The sequence below is a fragment of the Salmo salar genome, chromosome 04 (genome assembly GCF_965601325.2).
Source record: "Salmo salar chromosome 04, fSalSal1, whole genome shotgun sequence".
Classification (NCBI taxonomy): domain Eukaryota; kingdom Metazoa; phylum Chordata; class Actinopteri; order Salmoniformes; family Salmonidae; genus Salmo; species Salmo salar.
This window is the reverse complement of record NC_138294.1, coordinates 12,493,701-12,515,798: the sequence shown is the minus strand read 5'-3', so window position 1 is coordinate 12,515,798 and position 22,098 is coordinate 12,493,701. Positions and strand designations below refer to the sequence as shown.

General features: G+C 43.5%; 1 protein-coding gene across 1 annotated transcript in view; it reads left to right on the top strand.

Moving 5' to 3' along the window:
• LOC106610537 (calcium-binding protein 2-like) overlaps positions 1-21,302 on the top strand; it is a 34,715-nt gene extending 13,413 nt beyond the window's left edge. The window contains exons 3-7 of the mRNA XM_045717637.2: positions 18,021-18,051; positions 19,587-19,721; positions 19,934-20,043; positions 20,262-20,409; positions 21,052-21,302. Coding sequence (XP_045573593.1) covers positions 18,021-18,051; positions 19,587-19,721; positions 19,934-20,043; positions 20,262-20,409; positions 21,052-21,077 — 450 coding nt within the window. The 3' untranslated portion in view covers positions 21,078-21,302. The remainder of the gene's footprint in view (positions 1-18,020; positions 18,052-19,586; positions 19,722-19,933; positions 20,044-20,261; positions 20,410-21,051) is intronic.
• The last annotated feature ends 796 nt before the right edge of the window (positions 21,303-22,098 follow it).

The window sequence follows — 22,098 nt, the reverse complement described above, 5'->3', positions numbered from 1 at the left end:
TCCTACTATGTCTAAGCTTGCGTCCCAAACTGGCACCCTATTCCCTACATAGTGGACGACTATTGGGCCCTGGTTAAAAGTAGTGCACTATATAGGGAATAGGGGTGCCTTTTGGGATACATACTAAGACATCTGGTGTGTTTAATGCCGTTGAAAAGAGGAGACAATCACATTTCCTCAGCTGTTTGATCCAGGGTTACGTGTTGTTACTTGACTGTAGGCTTATTCCTCAGCTGTGAACACAACATGAAATTACACTGAGTCCGAGGACTACGGTTTTACATGTGAAGTTCTCTGCTGTTTGATGAATGTGGACTTTCTTTCGCTGTACTGTACGGCGCCCTTCAGATATTGGACATTGTCATTCAGGGGTCGTTCCACGAAGAGTGCCTTTTGCATCATTTTGACATTTTAAGTAGAAATGATGCACCAATATTGAATTTTAAAATCTTGTTATATTAAATGAAGTGGCCTTTAATATCCTCTCTGGGCTAGGCGGGACGAATTCGTCCCACCTACGTAACAGCCAGTTGAATCCTGTGGCGCGATTTTCAAAACCTTTGAAATGCTATTACTTCAATTTCTCAAACATATGACTATTTTACAGCTATTTAAAGACAAGACTCTCGTTAATCTAACCACACTGTCCGATTTCAAAAAGGCTTTACAACGAAAGCAAAACATTAGATTATGTCAGCAGAGTACCAAGCCAGAAATAATCAGACACCCATTTTTCAAGCTAGCATATAATGTCACAAAAACCCAGAAGACAGCTAAATGCAGCACTAACCTTTGATGATCTTCATCAGATGACAACCCTAGGACATTATGTTTATACAATACATGCATGTTTTGTTCAATCAAGTTCATATTTATATCAAAAACCAGCTTTTTACATTAGCATGTGACGTTCAGAACTAGCATACCCCCCGCAAACTTCCGGCGAATTCACTAACAATTTACTAAATTACTCACGATAAACATTCACAAAAAGCATAACAATTATTTTAAGAATTATAGATACAGAACTCCTCTATGCACTCGATATGTCCGATTTAAAAATTTTGCAATATTCTAAGTACATAGCCCAGGCATCACAGGCTAGCTATTTAGACACCCGGCAAGTTTAGCACTCACCAATATCAGGTTTACTATTATAAAAGTTTGATTACCTTTTGTTGTCTTCGTCAGAATGCACTCCCAGGACTGCTACTTCAATAACAAATGTTGGTTTGGTCCCAAATAATCCATCGTTATATCCGAATAGCGGCGTTTTGTTCGTGCGTCCCAGACACTATCTGAAATGGTAAATAAGGGTCGTGCGCATGGTGCAATTCGTGACAAAAAAAATCTAAATATTCCATTACCGTACTTCGAAGCATGTCAACCGCTGTTTAAAATCCATTTTTATGCCATTTTTCTCGTAAAAAAACGATAATATTCCGACCGGGAATGTCCATTTAGCTAAACAGAGGAAAGTAAACAAAGCTTTCGGTCGACGCGGGCACGAGCCTGAGTCTCACAGTACTGGAACCAGCCACTACCCAAACGCGCTACTTTTTTTCAGCCAGAGCCTGCAAAGCCACAATTCAGCTTTTTACCGCCTTCTGAGACCCTATGGCAGCCGTAGGAAGTGTCACGGGACAGCTAAGATCCTCACTCTTCAATAAACAGAGACAAGAAGAACGACACCTTGTCAGACAGGCCACTTCCTGCATGAAACCTTCTCAGTTTTTTGCCTGCCAAATGAGTTCTGTTATACTCACAGACACCATTCAAACAGTTTTAGAAACTTTAGGGTATTTTCTATCCATATGTAATAAGTATATGCATATTCTAGTTACTGGGTAGGAGTGGTAACCAGATTAAATCGGGTACGTTTTTTATCCGGCGGTGTAAATACTGCCCCCTAGCCCGAACAGGATATAGACCACATGGAGAATTCAATAAATCTGATTTTTTTCTACGAATACAGACTTGCTCCGTGCACCCTCTGTGACCTCTAGGAAGATTTTAACCCACCTAACCCTGACATTTCTCCAAGTTTTCAGCATCATTGTAAAGCCCTATTTATTTATTGCTTTGAGAAAGTAATTTCTGAATATTATTATTAATTTGATGTGATTAGTAATTAATTTACATCTGTCTCTAATTTTAAATCAACACTGTTACGTGAACTGAACTCTCCTTTTAATATGGTAAAACTATTCTCTTTCTTTTCAAAAGAAATGAGAAACCATCGTGTAAAAGCAGGTGAGCTGGTTCTACTCTTCCTGGTCATTTTCCTCAACCGGAGTCAGCCGGTGAACATTGATCTTCTGATTGTGTTTGACTGCCATCTAGTGGGGATTCTCTAGAATGACTGCCTCTAGTGGTCTAGATTGAGTACTGCAGCCTCTCACCAAAACTGGGCTTGGTGCTGTAGATAGTGTTAGGACGTTCCATTGCAGTTTGCTATAGATTGATATGGAGATACAGAATACAGGAAGGGAGAGAGAGAGAGAGAGAGAGAGAGAGAGAGAGAGAGAGGCAGAAAGAGAGAGGGAGACAGAGGGAGTGATAGAGGGAGAGAGAAGTGACGAGGGGTTGAGAGAGAGAGAAGAAAGAGAGAGGGGGTGATACAAAGAGCGATAGAATGAGAGAGAGAGATACAGAGGGAGACAGTGGGAGTGATAGAGGCAGTGATAGAGGGAGAGAGAAGAAAGAGATAGGGGGTGATACAAAGAGCGATAGAACGAGAGAGAGAGATACAGAGGGAGGAGTGTGTGTGATTGCCTTTCCAATGTGACAATAGGGCTTAGTGTTGTGGTGCCCAGCTCTACTCTAATGGCCTGGACACACAGCTACTCTCTACTGTAGTCACCAGACTGCTGGGGGAGCACACACACACACACACACACACACACACACACACACACACACACACACACACACACACACATATACACACACACACACACACACACACACACACACACACACACACACTTTCAGCACAAACTCACACTTACGCAAATTACATTTACGAGGAAAAAAATTGACAATTTCTCAAATGATCATAATGTACAACTTGAACATATTCCAACAGCAATTTCAGGGCTTATTTGATCATAAAGATATGAAGTACATAATCGTTTTTCATAACACAACTATTACATCATAATTCACTGTGACATTTTCACCCTCATATTCTTCATCCATTTCTCATAATGCTGATACCATCTGTCTCATTGGTGCCGGAATCTTCTTCCCAATCATCCACGGAAAAACGAGACAATGTTGGCTTCTAACTGTTCTTTGACCTTCTAAACGTTCCTAGACATTTTAAATGTTCCGAGACGTTCTAAATGTTCCTAGACGTTCTAAATGTTCCTAGACGTTCTAAATGTTCCTAGACGTTCTAAATGTTCCTAGACATTTTAAATGTTCCTAGACGTTCTAAATGTTCCGAGACGTTCTAAATGTTCCGAGACGTTCTAAATGTTCCTAGACGTTCTAAATGTTCCGAGACGTTCTAAATGTTCCTAGACATTCTAACTGTTCCTAGACGTTCTAACTGTTCCTAGACGTTCTAACTGTTCCTAGACGTTCTAACTGTTCCTAGACGTTCTAACTGTTCCTAGACGTTCTAACTGTTCCTAGACGTTCTAACTGTTCCTAGACGTTCTAAATGTTCCTAGACGTTCTAAATGTTCCTAGACGTTCTAAATGTTCCTAGACGTTCTAACTGTTCCTAGACGTTCTAAATGTTCCTAGACGTTCTAACTGTTCCTAGACGTTCTAAATGTTCCTAGACGTTCTAACTGTTCCTAGACGTTCTAACTGTTCCTAGACGTTCTAACTGTTCCTAGACGTTCTAACTGTTCCTAGACGTTCTAACTGTTCCTAGACGTTCTAACTGTTCCTAGACGTTCTAACTGTTCCTAGACGTTCTAACTGTTCCTAGACATTCTAACTGTTCCTAGACATTCTAACTGTTCCTAGACATTCTAAATGTTCCTAGACATTCTAAATGTTCCTAGACATTCTAACTGTTCCTAGACATTCTAACTGTTCCTAGACATTCTAAATGTTCCTAGACATTCTAAATGTTCCTAGACATTCTAAATGTTCCTAGACATTCTAACTGTTCCTAGACATTCTAACTGTTCCTAGACATTCTAAACGTTCCTTGACATTCTAACTGTTCCTAGACATTCTAAATGTTCCTAGACATTCTAAATGTTCCTAGACATTCTAAACGTTCCTTGACATTGCATTCTAAATGTTCTAAAGCAGGAGTCTCATGTAACCCCTGCTGGTTTAAGCAGTATTTAAACTGTATTATTAAGCTGGCTGTTTAAATCCAAGTAATGCCTTTATCTTCTGTTGGAACCCAAGTCCTGCTGGGTATATCCACACAGAAAGAACAGCAGGCCAAGAACCCAAAACATCTGTAAGAGGAGAATATAGAAATAGAATGGATAGAATAAAAATGAGGTGTGAGGTTGACCATGAGGTTAGATTTTAACAGTGACGAGGCAAAGTGAGTTGTGAGATTAACAGTGAGGTTAGATTTTAACAGCGAGGAGACAAAATGAGGTGTGAGGTTAACCATGAGGTTAGATTTTAACATTAAGGAGGCAAAATGAGGTGTAAGGTTGACCATGAGGTAAGATTTTAACAGTAAGGAAGCAAAATGAGGTGTGAGTTGACCATGAGGTTAGATTTTAACAGTGAGGAGGCAAAATGAGGTGTGAGGTTAACCATGAGGTTAGATTTTAACAGAGAGGAGGCAAAATGAGATGTGAGAATGACCATGAGGTTAGATTTTAAAACAGCGAGGAGGCAAAATTAGGTATGACATTGACCATGCGGTTAGATTTTAACATTAAGGAGGCAAAATGAGGTGTAAGGTTGACCATAAGGTTAGATTTTAACAGCGAGGAGGCAAAATGTGGTGTAAGGTTGACCATGAGGTTAGATTTTAACATTGAGGAGGCATAGGAGGAAGATGTGCTTTATCTTGCCAATATGAGGCTTTTTATTTGCAAGGTGAGGATAAACGAGGAAACTGTACAATTACTTACAAAATCAAATAGGGCGATGAACAGAAATGTAGGTCTAATAAACTGACATGATTAACATACAACTCTAACAGAAAAACACTTGTGCTTCAATGCCTGTAAACCCAGCAGCATGCCGTCCTGTTATATGTCTGTCTTGTCTGTCTCTCTCAAACAATGGCATGCTTCTTATAGCAATACCCATTACCCAGAATGCATCACAAACCATACCAATTACCTAATTTACAATCAACTTCAATAAAGATGTGAAAATGGTACACAAACACGTTCAGGTCATAAACATACATGTTACCATCAGCACACACGTCCATGCTTTAAACATCAGTACAACCTGGGATATAGACATGTACGTCCCCTGGGAATAAGCTACTACCGCAATAACCCTTACCATAAAAACCCTTGCGCCCCATTGGACGTCACAACTATAAGCAGGAAATGGACCGAGCCCTCTTGAGTCAATAAAAGGTCATCGTTTACATTTATTTTGATCTACTGTACATGCAACTTGTGATCACTGAATGCACCCACAGAAAGAGTTATATTAACTGGAGACGCACCAGCACAACTTTGGTTTTAGAAATGGGGGGGACATAACTGCTCTCTGAGGCGTCCGCATGGTCCTAAAGCACACCGGAGCCACGTTTTGTATGACAGTGCAATGATAAAACTGGGGGGGGGACAAACATGCAATTTGAGAATGCCCCTGTGGAGATGCACAACAAAAGGTTTCAGCGCCAAACCAATAATCCTGACGCTCCAAAGTCAAATTCCTAACAGACAGGTTTCTTTGACAGGTGATCAACAATAACATGACTAACCCCACATTATTACAATAAATACATGTGATTCTCAACCCCTACACCATGTCTGGTCATTTATAACAGCAAGTCTTTAAATCAAGTCACGTATGACATTATGACAATAGTCCCATGAGGATTCTTATCAAAAGGCTTTAGGAAAGGCAAAACGCTTGTTCACTGAAGTAGATACAACAGTATTTGTGTAGAGGACCATCAGCCTCACCTTTCTCCCATCTGATCTACAATGAACTCATGTCATATCCTTTCTTTCCTTTCCACTTTCTTTTTCTTCTTCCTGGTGAATTCACTCTTCCTATAGTGTATGTCCTGTTAGTATCTCTACATGTCCTTCCTTCCTCTCCTCTCTGATAGGTTACACTACCTATCATCCCCTCGTCTCCAACCCTGTGTTGCTCTCTTCTCAAGGCCAACCTCTCACTTTACCTCCCCCTCCTCTCTATCCCTCCCTTTCCTCTTTCTGGAATCCCCTCCTCTCTATCCCTCCCTTTCCTCTTTCTGGAATCCCCTCCTCTCTATCCCTCCCTTTCCTCTTTCTGGAATCCCCTCCTCTCTATCCCTCCCTTTCCTCTTTCTGGAATCCCCTCCTCTCTATCCCTCCCTTTCCTCTTTCTGGAATCCCCTCCTCTCTATCCCTCCCTTTCCTCTTTCTGGAATCCCCTCCTCTCTATCCCTCCCTTTCCTCTTTCTGGTATTTCCTCCTCTCTATCCCTCCCTTTCCTCTTTCTAGCATCTCCTCCTCTCTATCCCTCCCTTTCCTCTTTCTAGCATCTCCTCCTCTCTATCCCTCCCTTTCCTCTTTCTAGCATCTCCTCCTCTCTATCCCTCCCTTTCCTCTTTCTGGCATCCCCTCCTCTCTATCCCTCCCTTTCCTCTTTCTGGCATCCCCTCTTCTCTATCCCTCCCTTTCCTCTTTCTGGCATCCCCTCCTCTCTATCCCTCCCTTTCCTCTTTCTGGCATCCCCTCTTCTCTATTCCTCCCTTTCCTCTTTCTGGCATCTCCTCCTCTCTATCTCTCCCTTTCCTCTTTCTGGCATCTCCTCCTCTCTATCCCTCCCTTTCCTCTTTCTGGAATCCCCTCCTCTGTATTCCTCCCTTTCCTCTTTCTGGCATCTCCTCCTCTCTATCTCTCCCTTTCCTCTTTCTGGCATCTCCTCATCTCTATCTCTCCCTTTCCTCTTTCTGGCATCTCCTCCTCTCTATCTCTCCCTTTCCTCTTTCTGGCATCTCCTCATCTCTATCTCTCCCTTTCCTCTTTCTGGCATCTCCTCATCTCTATCCCTCCCTTTCCTCTTTCTGGCATCTCCTCCTCTCTATCCCTCCCTTTCCTCTTTCTGGCATCTCCTCCTCTCTATCCCTCCCTTTCCTCTTTCTGGCATCCCCTCCTCTCTATCCCTCCCTTTCCTCTTTCTGGCATTCCCTCCTCTCCATCCCTCATTTTCTACTAGTCCCATCGCTCTATTCCTTTAATCTGAAATGTTGAGGATTAAAAAGGCATCCCGTTTTCCCCTCTAATTCTCCCCCCTCCCTCTCAATTCTGTCAACCTGGTCATTTACAGAGTGAGTGAGTGAAGAAAAGAACGGTAAATGTCTGATATTGATTAAATTGAGGGGTAATCAAAGGAACATAAATTGAGTGAAGGAGGGGGAGCGAAAGAGAGAGAGAGCGAGAGAGCGAGAGAGAGAGAGAGAGAGAGAGAGAGAGAGAGAAATAAACCGACAGTAGAATCACCCTGCTCTCCTAACTTATCCTGCCGGTAGCACCATGTGTGAGGGTTTCCACCAATTCAAGGAGGTTTGACCAGAGACACATGGCGACCGCATGGCAACCTAGTCTCTCAATAGACCAATCGGATCTTTGATTCAGCATTTAGGAGGACCTCATTGGCTGGATTATCATCTTTATTATCATCAACATCAGTAGTGTTCTATTGGTGGTTGAAGAGCTCAATTCTGGGATAGATTAGAACTTTAGGTTTGGACCGGGACTTTGGCTGGAGAGTTTATGTAATAGCTAACTGGAGAGAGGGAGGGAGAGAGAGAGGAAAGGAGAGGGACGGGGCACGGGACAGAGGTAAAGAGAGGGGGACTCAGATATAAAGAGAAAAAGCTGATGGGAAATAAGAGAAGCAAAATGAGGAAGGTAAGGGATTATTCCTCAGTTATTTATTGTCGTTTAGATTACTTTGGGATTTAGTATTGGAGATCTATTGATTCTATAGATGTGTGAGAGACAGATGTATGTTTTCTCTTTTTTTACTGTAGGCGGTGTAAAAGTGATTTGCATGACTTAAAAGAATCGACATTGTTTCTTGTACATTGACTTTTAGCTGAATCCGAAATATCATTTTTTAAATGTTTATTAGCATTGACGACACTGAGTTAACTGTACAGAATACTGGTTCATACAGGCTGCTAGGAATTACTAACAAGGAAGGAGGCAACACTACTTTAGTGATCTAGTCTACAGCCTAGTGTGTCTTAGAACAATAAGGAACAGGGCTGAAAAACTACTTCACTCATCTGCCATTTTTATTGGCTGAACACACCTTTTCTGATCATTCTGATTGGTTGGCATGTGGTTGGTTAATCGATTTGATTGGTTCCCCTCCTTAAGGGGGTGTTGCCCTCGGAGGGGAGCGGAGCCCCATTGGCTGCGGCAGCAATGCTGGGGGGTGTGGGGGCCCTGGAGGAAGAAGAGAAGGAGGAAGATGAAAGGAGAAAAGTGTTTGAGGAGCCGTTGTGTGCTGTGGTCCAGAACTGCACCGTGCTACACAACATCGTGGGCCCCGCCTGCATCTTCCTCAGAGAGGCGTTCATTCAGAGCCAGCTCGTACGTAACCTTACAGAGATGCACACACACACACACACACACACACACACACACACACACACACACACACACACACACACACACACACACACACACACACACACACACACACACACGTAAACTACATACTATACTGATATAATAGTCATCCATTTATCCATTTCAGACCAAATCACGAGTTCTCTGTGGTCATTGACTAGCTTTTACAAGAGTGTAACACCATATGAGCTTGTATGTTCACCAAGACCTTACATCCATCCCATAATATCATTACCATCATGATCACTTCATCAAACGTCACCCTGTCCACAGTTCTGACCCTATCCACCTGGATCACTTCATCAAATGTCACCCTGTCCACAGCTCTGACCCTATCCACCTGCATCACTTCATCAAACGTCACCCTGTCCACAGCTCTGACCCTATCCACCTGCATCACTTCATCAAACGTCACCCTGTCCACAGCTCTGACCCTATCCACCTGGATCACTTCATCAAACGTCACCCTGTCCACAGCTCTGACCCTATCCACCTGGATCACTTCATCAAACGTCACCCTGTCCACAGCTCTGACCCTATCCACCTGCATCACTTCATCAAACGTCACCCTGTCCACAGCTCTGACCCTATCCACCTGGATCACTTCATCAAACGTCACCCTGTCCACAGCTCTGACCCTATCCACCTGGATCACTTCATCAAACGTCACCCTGTCCACAGTTCTGACCCTATCCACCTGCATCACTTCATCAAACGTCACCCTGTCCACAGTTCTGACCCTATCCACCTGCATCACTTCATCAAACGTCACCCTGTCCACAGTTCTGACCCTATCCACCTGGATCACTTCATCAAACGTCACCCTGTCCACAGCTCTGACCCTATCCACCTGGATCACTTCATCAAACGTCACCCTGTCCACAGCTCTGACCCTATCCACCTGGATCACTTCATCAAACGTCACCCTGTCCACAGCTCTGACCCTATCCACCTGCATCACTTCATCAAATGTCACCCCGTCCACAGTTCTGACCCTATCCACCTGCATCACTTCATCAAATGTCACCCCGTCCACAGCTCTGACCCTATCCACCTGGATCACTTCATCAAACATCACCCTGTCCACAGTTCTGACCCTATCCACCTGGATCACTTCATCAAATGTCACCCTGTCCACAGCTCTGACCAGTGGTGTAAAATAATTAAGTAAAAATGCTTTAAAGTAATACTTAGGTGTTTTTTTTAGGTATCTGTAATTTACCTTACTATTTAAATATTGGACTTTTACTTTTACTTCACCACATTCCTAAAGAAAATTATGTACCTTTTAATCCATACATTTCCCTGACACCCAAAAGTACTCATTACATTTAGAATGCTTAGCAGGACAAGAAAATGGTCCAAGTCACAAACTTATCAAGAGAACATCCCTGCTCATCCCTACTGCCTCTGATTTGGCGGATTCACTAAACACAAATGCTTCTTTCGTAAATTATGGCTGAGTGTTGGAGTGTGTCCCTGGCTATCCGTCAATAAAAAAAAGAAGAACATTTGTTTAATATAAGGAATTTGAAAATATTTATACTTTTACTTTTGATACATTTTAGCATTTTAGCAATTACATTTACTTTAAATACTTAAGTATATTAAAAACCAAATACTTTTAGACTTTTACTCAAGTAGAATTTTATTGGGTGACTTTGACATTTACTTGAGTCGTTTTCTATTAAGGTATCTTTACTTTTACTCAAGTATGACAATTGGGTACATTTTCCATCACTGGCTCTGAGCCCATCCAAACGTCACCCTGTCCACAGCTCTGACCCTATCCACTCACCACCCTGTCCACAGCTCTGAACCTTTCCACTCACCACCCTCTGTCCACAGCTCTGATCCTATCAACTCACCACCCTGTCCACAGCTCGGATCCTATCCACTCACCACCCTGTCCACAGCTCTGATCCTATCCACTCACCACCCTGTCCACAGCTCTGATCCTATCCACTCACCACCCTGTCCACAGCTCTGATCCTATCCACTCACCACCCTGTCCACAGCTCTGATCCTATCCACTCACCACCCTTTCCACAGCTCTGATCCTAACCACTCACCACCCTGTCCACAGCTCTGATCCTATCCACTCACCACCCTGTCCACAGCTCTGATCCTGTCCACTCACCACCCTGTCCACAGCTCTGATCCTATCCACTCACCACCCTGTCCACAGCTCTGATCCTATCCCCTCACCACCCTGTCCACAGCTCGGATCCTATCCACTCACCACCCTGTCCACAGCTCTGATCCTATCCACTCACCACCCTGTCCACAGCTCTGATCCTATCCACTCACCACCCTGTCCACAGCTCTGATCCTATCCACTCACCACCCTGTCCACAGCTCTGATCCTATCCACTCACCACCCTTTCCACAGCTCTGATCCTATCCACTCACCACCCTGTCCACAGCTCTGATCCTATCCACTCACCACCCTGTCCACAGCTCTGATCCTATCCACTCACCACCCTTTCCACAGCTCTGTTCCTATCCACTCACCACCCTGTCCACAGCTCTGATCCTGTCCACTCACCACCCTGTCCACAGCTCTGATCCTATCCACTCACCACCCTGTCCACAGCTCTGATCCTATCCACTCACCACCCTTTCCACAGCTCTGATCCTGTCCACTCACCACCCTGTCCACAGCTCTGATCCTATCCACTCACCACCCTGTCCACAGCTCTGATCCTATCCACTCACCACCCTGTCCACAGCTCTGATCCTATCCACTCACCACCCTTTCCACAGCTCTGATCATATCCACTCAATATCAGGTTCTATTTCTATGACACCAGCATCTCCCCTGTGACATCATCACCATTACAATTTTGAGCAGCATGATTGGAGGAATCCACTACTACATCATCTCCACCAAATATCATCTGCCAACCCTGTGAGTGTCCCATATCCATTGATGCTACTATACATTGTTTTTAGTGATGGCTTATTTACTTTAAACTTAGAGCACCGTACAACATTATTTTAGCAAGCAAAACTTTCTATGGTAGACCACATCCTGCTGTGTTTTACAGTACCTTGCAAAAGTATTTACCCCCTTGGCATTTTTCTTATTTTGTTGCATTACAACCTGTAATTTATAATTGATTTTTGTTTGGATTTCATGTAATGGACATACACAAAATTGTCCAAATTGGTGAAGTGAAATGAAAAAAATAACAAAAAATGGAAAAGTAGTGCGTGCATATGTATTCAACCCCTTTGCTATGAAGCCCCTAAATAAGTGCAACCAATTACCTTCAGAAGTCACATCATTTGTTAACTCTTACATCTAGACGTTCCGCTAGCGAACACCTGCTCCAATATCCAATGATGGGCGTGGTGCGAAATACAAAGTCCTCGAAAATCCGAAAACTTCCATTTTTCAAACATATGACTATTTTACACAATTTTAAAGACAAGACTCTCCTTTATCTAACCACACTGTCCGATTTCAAAAAGGCTTTACAGCGAAAGCAAAACATTAGATTATGTCAGCAGAGTACCCAGCCAGAAATAATCAGACACCCATTTTTCAAGCTAGCATATAATGTCACAAAGAACAAAACCACAGCTAAATGCAGCACTAACCTTTGATGATCTTAATCAGATGACACTCCTAGGACATTATGTTATACAATACATGCATGTTTTGTTCAATCAAGTTCATATTTATATAAAAAAACAGCTTTTTACATTAGCATGTGACGTTCAGAACTAGCATTCCCACCGAACACTTCCGGTGAATTTACTAAATTACTCACGATAAACGTTCACAAAAAACATAACAATTATTTTAAGAATTATACATACAGAACTCCTTTATGCAATCGCTATGTCCGATTTTAAAATAGCTTTTCGGTGAAAGCACATTTTGCAATATTCTGAGTAGATAGCCCGGCATCACGGGCTAGCTATTTTGACACCCACCAAGTTTGGCCCTCACCAAACTCAGATTTACTATAAGAAAAATTGGATTACCTTTGCTGTTCTTCATCAGAATGCACTCCCAGGACTTCTAGTTCATTAACAAATGTTGGTTTGGTTCCAAATAATCCATAGTTATATCCAAATAGCGGCGTTTTGTTCGTGCGTTCAAGACACTACCCGAAGGGTAAAGAGGGGTGACGCGCCCGGCGCGTTTCGTGACAAAAAAAAATCAATATATTCCATTACCATACTTCGAAGCATGTGAAACGCTGTTTAAAATCAATTTTTATGCGATTTTTCTCGTAAAAAAGCGATAATATTCCGACCGGGAAACCCTGTTTTCGTTCAAAGACGAAAAAATTAAAACATGGAGTCGCCTCGTGCACGCGCCCCCAGTCTCATTGTTCTCAGATCGACCACTATCCAAATGCGCTACTGTTTTTCAGCCATGGCCTGCAAAGTCATCATTCAACGTCCTGGCGCCTTCTGAGAGCCTATGGGAGCGTTAGAAAATGTCACGTTACAGCAGAGATCCCCTGTTTTGGATAGAGATGATCAAGAAGGCCAAGAAATAGTCAGAGAGGGCACTTCCTGTTTGGAATCTTCTCAGGTTTTGGCCTGCCAAATGAGTTCTGTTATACTCACAGACACCATTCAAACAGTTTTAGAAACTTTGGAGTGTTTTCTATCCAAAGCTAATAATTATATGCATATTCTAGTTTCTGGGCAGGAGTAATAATCAGATTAAATCGGGTACGTTTTTTATCCAGCCGTGAAAATACTGCCCCCTATCCATAACAAGTTAAATAAAGTCCACCTGTGGGCAATCTAAGTGTCACATGATCTGTCACATGATCTCAGTATATATACACCTGTTCTGAAAGGCAACACTACTAAGCAAGGGCACCACCAAGCAAGTGGCACCACCAAGCAAGTGGCACCATGAAGACCAAGGAGCTCTCCAAACAGGTCAGGGACAAGGTTGTGGAGAAATACAGATCAGGGTTGGGTTATAAAAAAATATCAAAAACTTTAAACATCCCACGGAGCACCATTAAATCCATTATTAAATCCATTATTTAAAAATGGAAAGAATATGGCACCACAACAAACTTGCAAAAAGAGGGCCGCCCACCAAAACTCACGGACCAGACAAGGAGGGCATTAATCAGAGAGGTAACAAAGAGACCAAAGATAACCCTGAAGGAGCTGCAAAGCTCCACAGCGGAGATTGGAGTATCTGTCCATAGGACCACTTTAAGCTGTACACTCCACAGAGCTGGGCTTTACGGAAGAGTGGCCGAAACAAAATAGGCAAACATGTTTGGTGTTCGCCAAAAGGCATGTGGGAGACTCCCGAATCATATGGAAGAAGGTACTCTGGTCAGATGAGACTAAAATTTAGCTTTTTGACCATCAAAGAAAACGCTATGGCTGGCGCAAACCCAACACCTCTCATCACCCAGAGAACTTCATCCCCCAGTGAAGCACGGTGGTGGCAGCATCATGCTGGGGGGATGTTTTCGTAGGCAGGGACTGGGAAACTCGTCAGAATTTCAGGAATGATGGATGGCGCTAAATACAGGGAAATTCTTGAGGGGAGCCTGTTTCAGTCTTCCAGAGATTTGAGACTGGGACGGAGGTTCACCTTCCAGCAGGACTATGACCCTAAGCATATTGCTAAAGCAACACTTGAGTGGTTTAAGGGGAAACATGTAAATGTATTGGAATGGCCTAGTCAAAGCCCAGACCTCAATCCAATTGAGAATCTGTGGTATGACTCTTGGGGCTATGTGGGACGCTAGTGTGCCACCCGTGGTGCACCCTATCAACAGCAGGTGCATTTCAAGAGCGGCAAATTTGAAACCAAATAAATGTCAAAATTCAAATTTTTCAAACATAGAACTATCTTACACCCTTTGAAAGATAAACATCTCCTTAATCTAACCACGTTGTCCGATTTCAAAAAGGTTTTACGGCGAAAGCATAAAGTTAGATTATGTTAGGAGAGTACATTGACAATAGCTGTGTGTAATGTTTTGTCAATTCAAAGACAGGCGTCACCAAAACCATAAAACCAGCTAAAATGATGCACTAACCTTTGACAATCTCCATCAGATTACACTCCTAGGACATTATGTTAGACAATGCATGCATTTTTAGTTCTATCAAGTTCATATTTATATCCAAAAACAGCGTTTTACTATGGCGTTGATGTTCAGGAAATCGTTTCCCTTCAATAACCGGCAGTCAAGTCAGCACCACAAATTAAATAATTAAAATTAGAAAACATTGGTAAAATATTATATTGTCATTTAAAGAATTATAGATTTACATCTCTTGAACGCAATCGACTTGCCAGATTTAAAAATAACCTTACTGGGAAATCACACTTTGCAATAATCTGAGCACTGCGCCCAGAAAAATACGCTTTGCGATACAGACAAACGGCCATGTTGGAGAGATCTAAAATCGAAAATACTATGTAAATAATCCATTACCTTTGATTCTCTTCATCAGATGTCACTTCCAGGAATCCCAGGTCCATAACGAATGTAGTTTTGTTCAAAAAAGCTCATAATTTATGTCCAAAAAGCTCCGTGTTGTTAGCACATGATCTAAGCCCGCCGGACTTCACTTCATGAACGAGGGGGAAAAATATATTTACGTTCGTTCAAACATGTCAAACGTTGTATAGCATAAATCATTAGTGCCTTTTTTAACCAGAACATGAATAATATTCAAGGTGGACGAATGCATTCTCTTTTAAAACGAATTGGAACGAGGGTACCCAACATGACCTCGGGCGCCAGAGTCTAATCGGCCATCACCGTTCCAAGGCTCTTGTTCGGTCAGATCTCATAGTAGAAGATTCAAAACACTTTGTAAAGGCTGGTGACATCTAGTGGAAGCAATAGGAAGTGCCAAAACATTAATCAGCCCCTGTGTGTTTCAATGGCATAGGCTTAAAGGTAATTCAACACATCAGGTATCCACTTCCTGTCAGAAAATGTCTCAGGGTTTTGCCTGCCAAATGAGTTCTGTTATACTCACAGACACCATTCAAACAGTTTTAGAAACTTTAGGGTGTTTTCTATCCATATATAATAAGTATATGCATATTCTAGTTACTGGGTAGGATTAGTAACCAGATTAAATCGGGTACGTTTTTTTTATCCAGCCGTGAAAATACTGCCCCCTAGCCCCAACAGGTTAAAGATTGCTGTACACCAGCAGGAACCCATCCAACTTGAAGGAGCTGGAGCAGTTTTGCCTTGAAGAATGGGCAAAAATCCCAGTGGCTAGATGTGCCAAGCTTATAGAGACATACCCCAAGAGACTTGCAGCTGTAATTGCTGCAAAAGGCCATTTTTGTTTATTTTTGTTTATTTTTAATTAACAATTACAGTAAGGGATACTTCGGGATTTTTGCACTTCCCAAGAGTTAGATGAACTTGTGTATACCATTTTTATGTCTGCAATCAGTTTGAAGGAAGTAGCTAACTAGCATTAGTGCAATGACTGCATGCTAGCTGTACCTGTAGACTCCCAGCCATTGCTCTAAAGATACTTAGCATTGGCTCGCAAAACTACCTCTAACTTCCTTAATTCTGGACGCAGAGACATAAAAAAAAGGTCTCCACTAGTTTATCTGACTCTGGGGAAGTAGATAAAGGGAACATTGCCAACATCTCGCAGGATCCCTTTAATTTATACCAAGAAAGAATTTGATAGACAAAGAAAGTAGAACAAAGAAAGATAAAAGAGAACGACGGCCTAGAACAGATTGTACTGTAGATGTTGTCAAAGACAGAGTGTGTGGCGATGACATGGTCAGTGCTCAGCCTGTTCCTCAACGTTGTAATTTAGATGATGGATTCATCTCCTGCTCACCGAGCGAGCAGCATCTGATATGTCCTCTTATTCCAGATTAATGTATTTGTTCGAGTGAGAAGAGATCATATTTTCTCAGTCCCAAGTGGCACCCTATTCCCTATTTAGTGCACTACTTTTAACCAGGGCTCTGGTCAATGACCCTGGCTGCATGGTAACTCTCACCCTGTAATCTGTTTTGACCTATGACCCTGGCTGCATGGCAACTCTGGCCCTGTAATCTGTTTTGACCTATGACCCTGGCTGCATGATGAAATGTTATTTGTCACATGAATGAAATATTATTTGTCACATGCTTAGTAAACAACAGGTGTAGACTAACTGGCAGAACCCTGTGTGTGTGTGTGTGTGTGTGTGTGTGTGTGTGTGTGTGTGTGTGTGTGTGTGTGTGTGTGTGTGCGTGTGTGTGTGTGTGTGTGTGTGTGTGTGTGTGTGTGTGTGTGTGTGTGTGTGTGTGTGTGTGTGTGTGTGTGTGTGTCCAGTCATTGTCAGAACCTACTGTGTGTTTGAGACTGACTACAGTCAGATTGCACAACATCACTGATTACTCTACAAATCCCCTTGCAACAAACTGATCCCCTCTAACACGCTGCCTGTGTCTAACTCACACTGACTACATCCCAAATGGCACCCTATTCCCATATAGTACACTGCTTTGGATTGATGAGACCTGGTCAAAGTAGTGCACTATACATGGAATAGGGTGTCATTTGGGACATAACCGCTTCGATGTAGTCTACCACTGACAGACAGAGCAGTGCAGCCAATCACAGGAGACAGAATAGGACTGTGCTGAGCGAACTGAGGGGTTGCTAAAGCCAGTCGGATCACATGCTATGTAATCCTGTAACAAATCGCCGGTCTGGCTGCGTAACATGAATTGATGGGGTTTTAGAGATGAGGGAGGGAGGGAGGGAGGGAGCGAGGGAGGGAGGGAGGGAGGGAGGGAGGGAGGGAGAGGGAGGGAGGGAGGGAGGGAGGGAGGGAGGGAGGGAGGGAGGGAGGGAGGGAGGGAGGGAGGGAGGGAGGGAGGGAAAGGATGCAACTTGTATGAGAGAGAAGTGAATGAATCCTCTGTATTTCGGTTTTTGCCATCTCTCACTCTCAAACGATTCCCTATCAAATGATTCCCTATCAAATGAGTCCATATCAAATGAGTCCATATCAAATGAGTCCATATCAAATGCTTTACTACCTGTCCAGTTCAGTCCGCAACATTCAGATGGAGCTAAATCAAAGATGTGCAGTTCTCTTTGTTTTTATAAGGATGTTTCTCTGTCAGTCATTGTGTGTGTGTGTATTTCTGTTCATCTACACTACAGTATATTCAGTGTCCTTATCTTTGTGTGTGTGTCTGTGTCGGTGCGAGCTAACACACTGTGTCTGTCACTCTGTATGTGTCCCCTCCAATCTGAAACCCTGCAGGACAGAGACCTACGGCCAGAAGAGATTGAAGGTACAGATAAGAGACATTACACAGAGCCAGTCAACACTGTCATCCTCCCCCTGTCCCTGTTCCTCTCAGTCAACACTGTCATCCTCCCCCTGTCCCTGTTCCTCTCAGTCAACACCGTCATCCTCTCTCTGTCCCTGTTACCCTCAGTCAACACTGTCATCTTCCCTCTCCTTCCCTGTTTCTCTCAGTCAACACTGTCATCCTCCCTCTGTCCCTGTTCCTCTCAGTCAACACTGTCATCCTCCCCCTGTCCCTGTTCCTCTCAGTCAACACTGTCATCTTCCCCCTGTCCCTGTTCCTCTCAGTCAACACTGTCATCCTCCCCCTGTCCCTGTTCCTCTCAGTCAACACTGTCATCCTCCCCCTGTCCCTGTTTCTCTCAGTCAACACTGTCATCCTCCCTCTGTCCCTGTTCCTCTCAGTCAACACCATCATCCTCTCTCTGTCCCTGTTTCTCTCAGTCAACACCGTCATCCTCCCTCTGTCCCTGTTTCTCTCAGTCAACACTGTCATCCTCCCTCTGTCCCTGTTCCTCTCAGTCAACACTGTCATCTTCCCTCTCCTTCCCTGTTTCTCTCAGTCAACACAGTCATCCTCCCCTGTCCCTGTTTCTCTCAGTCAACACCGTCATCCTCCCCCTGTCCTTGTTTCTTTCAGTCAACACCGTCATCCACCCTCTCTCCCCGTTTCTCTCAGTCAACACCGTCATCCTCCACCTGTCCCTGTTTCTTTCAGTCAACACCGTCATCCACCCTCTCTCCCCGTTTCTCTCAGTCAACACCGTCATCCTCCACCTGTCCCTGTTTCTCTCAGTGAACACCGTCATCCTCCCACTCCCTGTTTCTCTCAGTCAACACAACCATCCTTCCTCTCTCCCTGTTTCAATCAGTCAACACCACCATCCTCCCTCTCACCCTGTTTCTCTCTCCATCTTCCTGTCTTTTCCATACATACTCATATTTTCAACATACTGTATTTACTCCCAAACAACAATAAATCCCAGTGTTCTGGCTCTATTGTGTTGTCCTCCCTCAAACTTAAAGACACTTTGATGTGGCTGCAGGTTTTTCCACCACTCATACAGGAGTAATAGAGCCCTTGTTCACAATTGTATAAAAGAAAAATGTATCAGGGGGGCTGCAGCACTTCATTACTCCTACTTCCTGCAGCTATGGGTGTGGCTTGTCATCAAAGAGTCTAAAATTAATATAAGAAACAATGTCTATTTTTCTAATTTCTATTCAACACCCCCCCCCCCGCTCTCCTCTCCCCCCATTCCCCCATCCACCTCTCCTCACCCTTATCTACCCCTCACCCGTCTCTCCTCTCCCCCATTCCCCTCATCCACCTCTCCTCACCCTTATCTACCCCTCACCCCTCACCCGTCTCTCCTCTCCCCCATTCCCCCATCCATCTCTCCTCATCCTTATCTACCCATCACCCGTCTCTCCTCTCCCCCATTCCCCCCATCCACCTCTCCTCACCCTTATCTACCCCTCACCCGTCTCTCCTCCATCCCCCTCCTCCCTGTGCAGAGCTGAAGGAGGCGTTCGGGGAGTTTGATAAGGATAAAGATGGCTACATCAGCTGTAAGGAACTGGGAGAGTGCATGAGGACTATGGGGTACATGCCTACTGAGATGGAGCTCATCGAACTCAGCCAGAACATCTGTGAGTCACACACACACACACATTAACACACACACACACACACACACACGGATGTAAAGACATACATTCACACATTGTGAGTGTGCACGCATGCAGCACACACACATTAACCAGAGAAAGCGAGGCCATACCCTCTGTGTATAGTATTTGAAGCTCTTTAGCTCTTCATCACCCCTGTGACCATTTCTGTAATGACTCTTGTTTCCATCTAGGTGGCGGCAGAGTGGACTTTGAGGACTTTGTGGAGCTGATGGGTCCTAAGATGTTGGCAGAGACAGCAGACATGATAGGAGTGAAGGAGCTCAGGGATGCTTTCAAAGAAGTACGGAGAGACAATATTAATCTTATTATATATGTTTATAATATAAGACCACAAATTAAATGACAAGTTATTCTCTTAACCTGCTCTTTCTATCCATTTAATCTATCCTCTCCCCTCCCTTTCTACTCCACTCTTCCCCTTTTTCTGTCCCTCCCTCGCTCCCTCACCTCACTTTACTTCCTCCTGTCCTCCTCGTCCTCGTCCTTCTTCTTCTTCAGTTTGACTCTAACGGGGACGGTCAGATCAGCCTGGCTGAACTGAAGGAGGCCATGAAAAAGCTGGTGGGGGAGCAGCTCAACCAACCAGAGATCGACGAGATCCTCCGAGACGTCGACCTCAACGGGGACGGCCTGCTCGACTTCGAGGGTGAGGGGAGAGAGGGGGATGAGGGGGAGAAGGTGAGGGGAGAGTGGGAGGAGAAAAGGGGACAGTTTGGTGGACTTTGAGGGGGGGAGGTGGGGATGGGAGAGAGGGGGAGTAGTAGGGGGAGAGAGGAGGAAGAGGGAATAGAAAAGGAGACGCTTTGTTAAACTTGAGAGGGTGAGTGAGGAGGGGAGAAAGGGGGAGGGAAGGGAGCGGGAGGAAAGGGTGTGGAGAGGAGTAGAAAGAAACTAATAGAGAAAAAAGGAGAGAGAGGGGATAAGGGGAGAACCAATGGATCAGAGAGGAAAATGTGACATTGAGATATGATGAAGGTTGCTATCTGCTACAATACTATGTTCACCCTGTTTCACCATACCAAACTCACTATGTTGAGACAACAATGCTCACCATGTTGTCACTATTCTATTACTCACCATGTTGTCACTATTCTATTACTCACCATGTTGTCACTATACTAATACTCACCGTGTTGTCACTATACTAATACTCCCTATGTTGTCACCATTCTAATACTCACTATGTTGACACTATACTAATCCTCACTATGTTGACACTATACTAATACTCACTATGTTGTCACCATACTAATAAAAATGTAGCTCATATTTTGTATTCTTTCTACAGAGTTTGTCAGGATGATGTCTCGCTGACTCTCCTGGCCAGAACATCATGATGACATGACTTTTAGAGACTAGTAAACAACAAAACCTCCTCAGTCCTCAGTATGTTGTTGAACATGTAATTACAGTATTATTGATGTACAAATATTTCATGTTGTTTTTAGGGTATTTGTTCTTATTTTTTTCATTGCTATAGCAACAATCCCTCCTAATACTGTATGTTTTTGTTGTATAACTGTAACATTGTAATAATAATAATAATATTTGTTAAGTGCTTTTCATGTATTATGTTCAAAGTGCTACATTATGTTATCAGTTAGTGATGCTTTTGTGTAGTTTCAGCCAGTAATTTTAAAAGTAGTGCTCACGAGCCAAAATGGGTCCCGTTAAATGTGTAATATAGCATCCATTTTGTATGATATGTTACATCCTACAAAATGTCCATATATATATAAATATAAACACAGTTGAAGTCAGAAGTTTACAAACACTCCACAAATTTCTTGTTAATGAATTTTGGCCCATTCCTCCTGACAGAGCTGGTGTAACTGAGTCAGGTTTGTAGGCCTCCTTGCTCGCACACGCTTTTTCAGTTCTGCCCACAAATGTTCTATAGGATTGAGGTCAGGGCTTTGTGATGGCCACTCCAATACCTTGACTTTGTTGTCCTTAAGCCATTGTGCCACAACTTTGGAAGTATGCTTGGGGTCATTGTCCATTCGGAAGATCCATTTGCGACCAAGCTTAACTTCCTGCCTGATGTCTTGAGATGTTGCTTCAATATATCCACCTAATATTCCTGCCTCATGATGCCATCTATTTTGTGAAGTGCACCAGTACCTCCTGCAGCAAAGCACCCCCACAACATGATGCTGCCACCCCCGTGCTTCACGGTTGGGATGGTGTTCTTCGGCTTGCAAGCTTCACCTTTTTTCCTCCAAACATAACGATGGTCATTATGGCCAAACAGTTCGATTTTTGTTTCATCAGACCAGAGGACATTTCTCCAAAAATGATTTTTGTCCCCATGTGCAGTTGCAAACCATAGTCT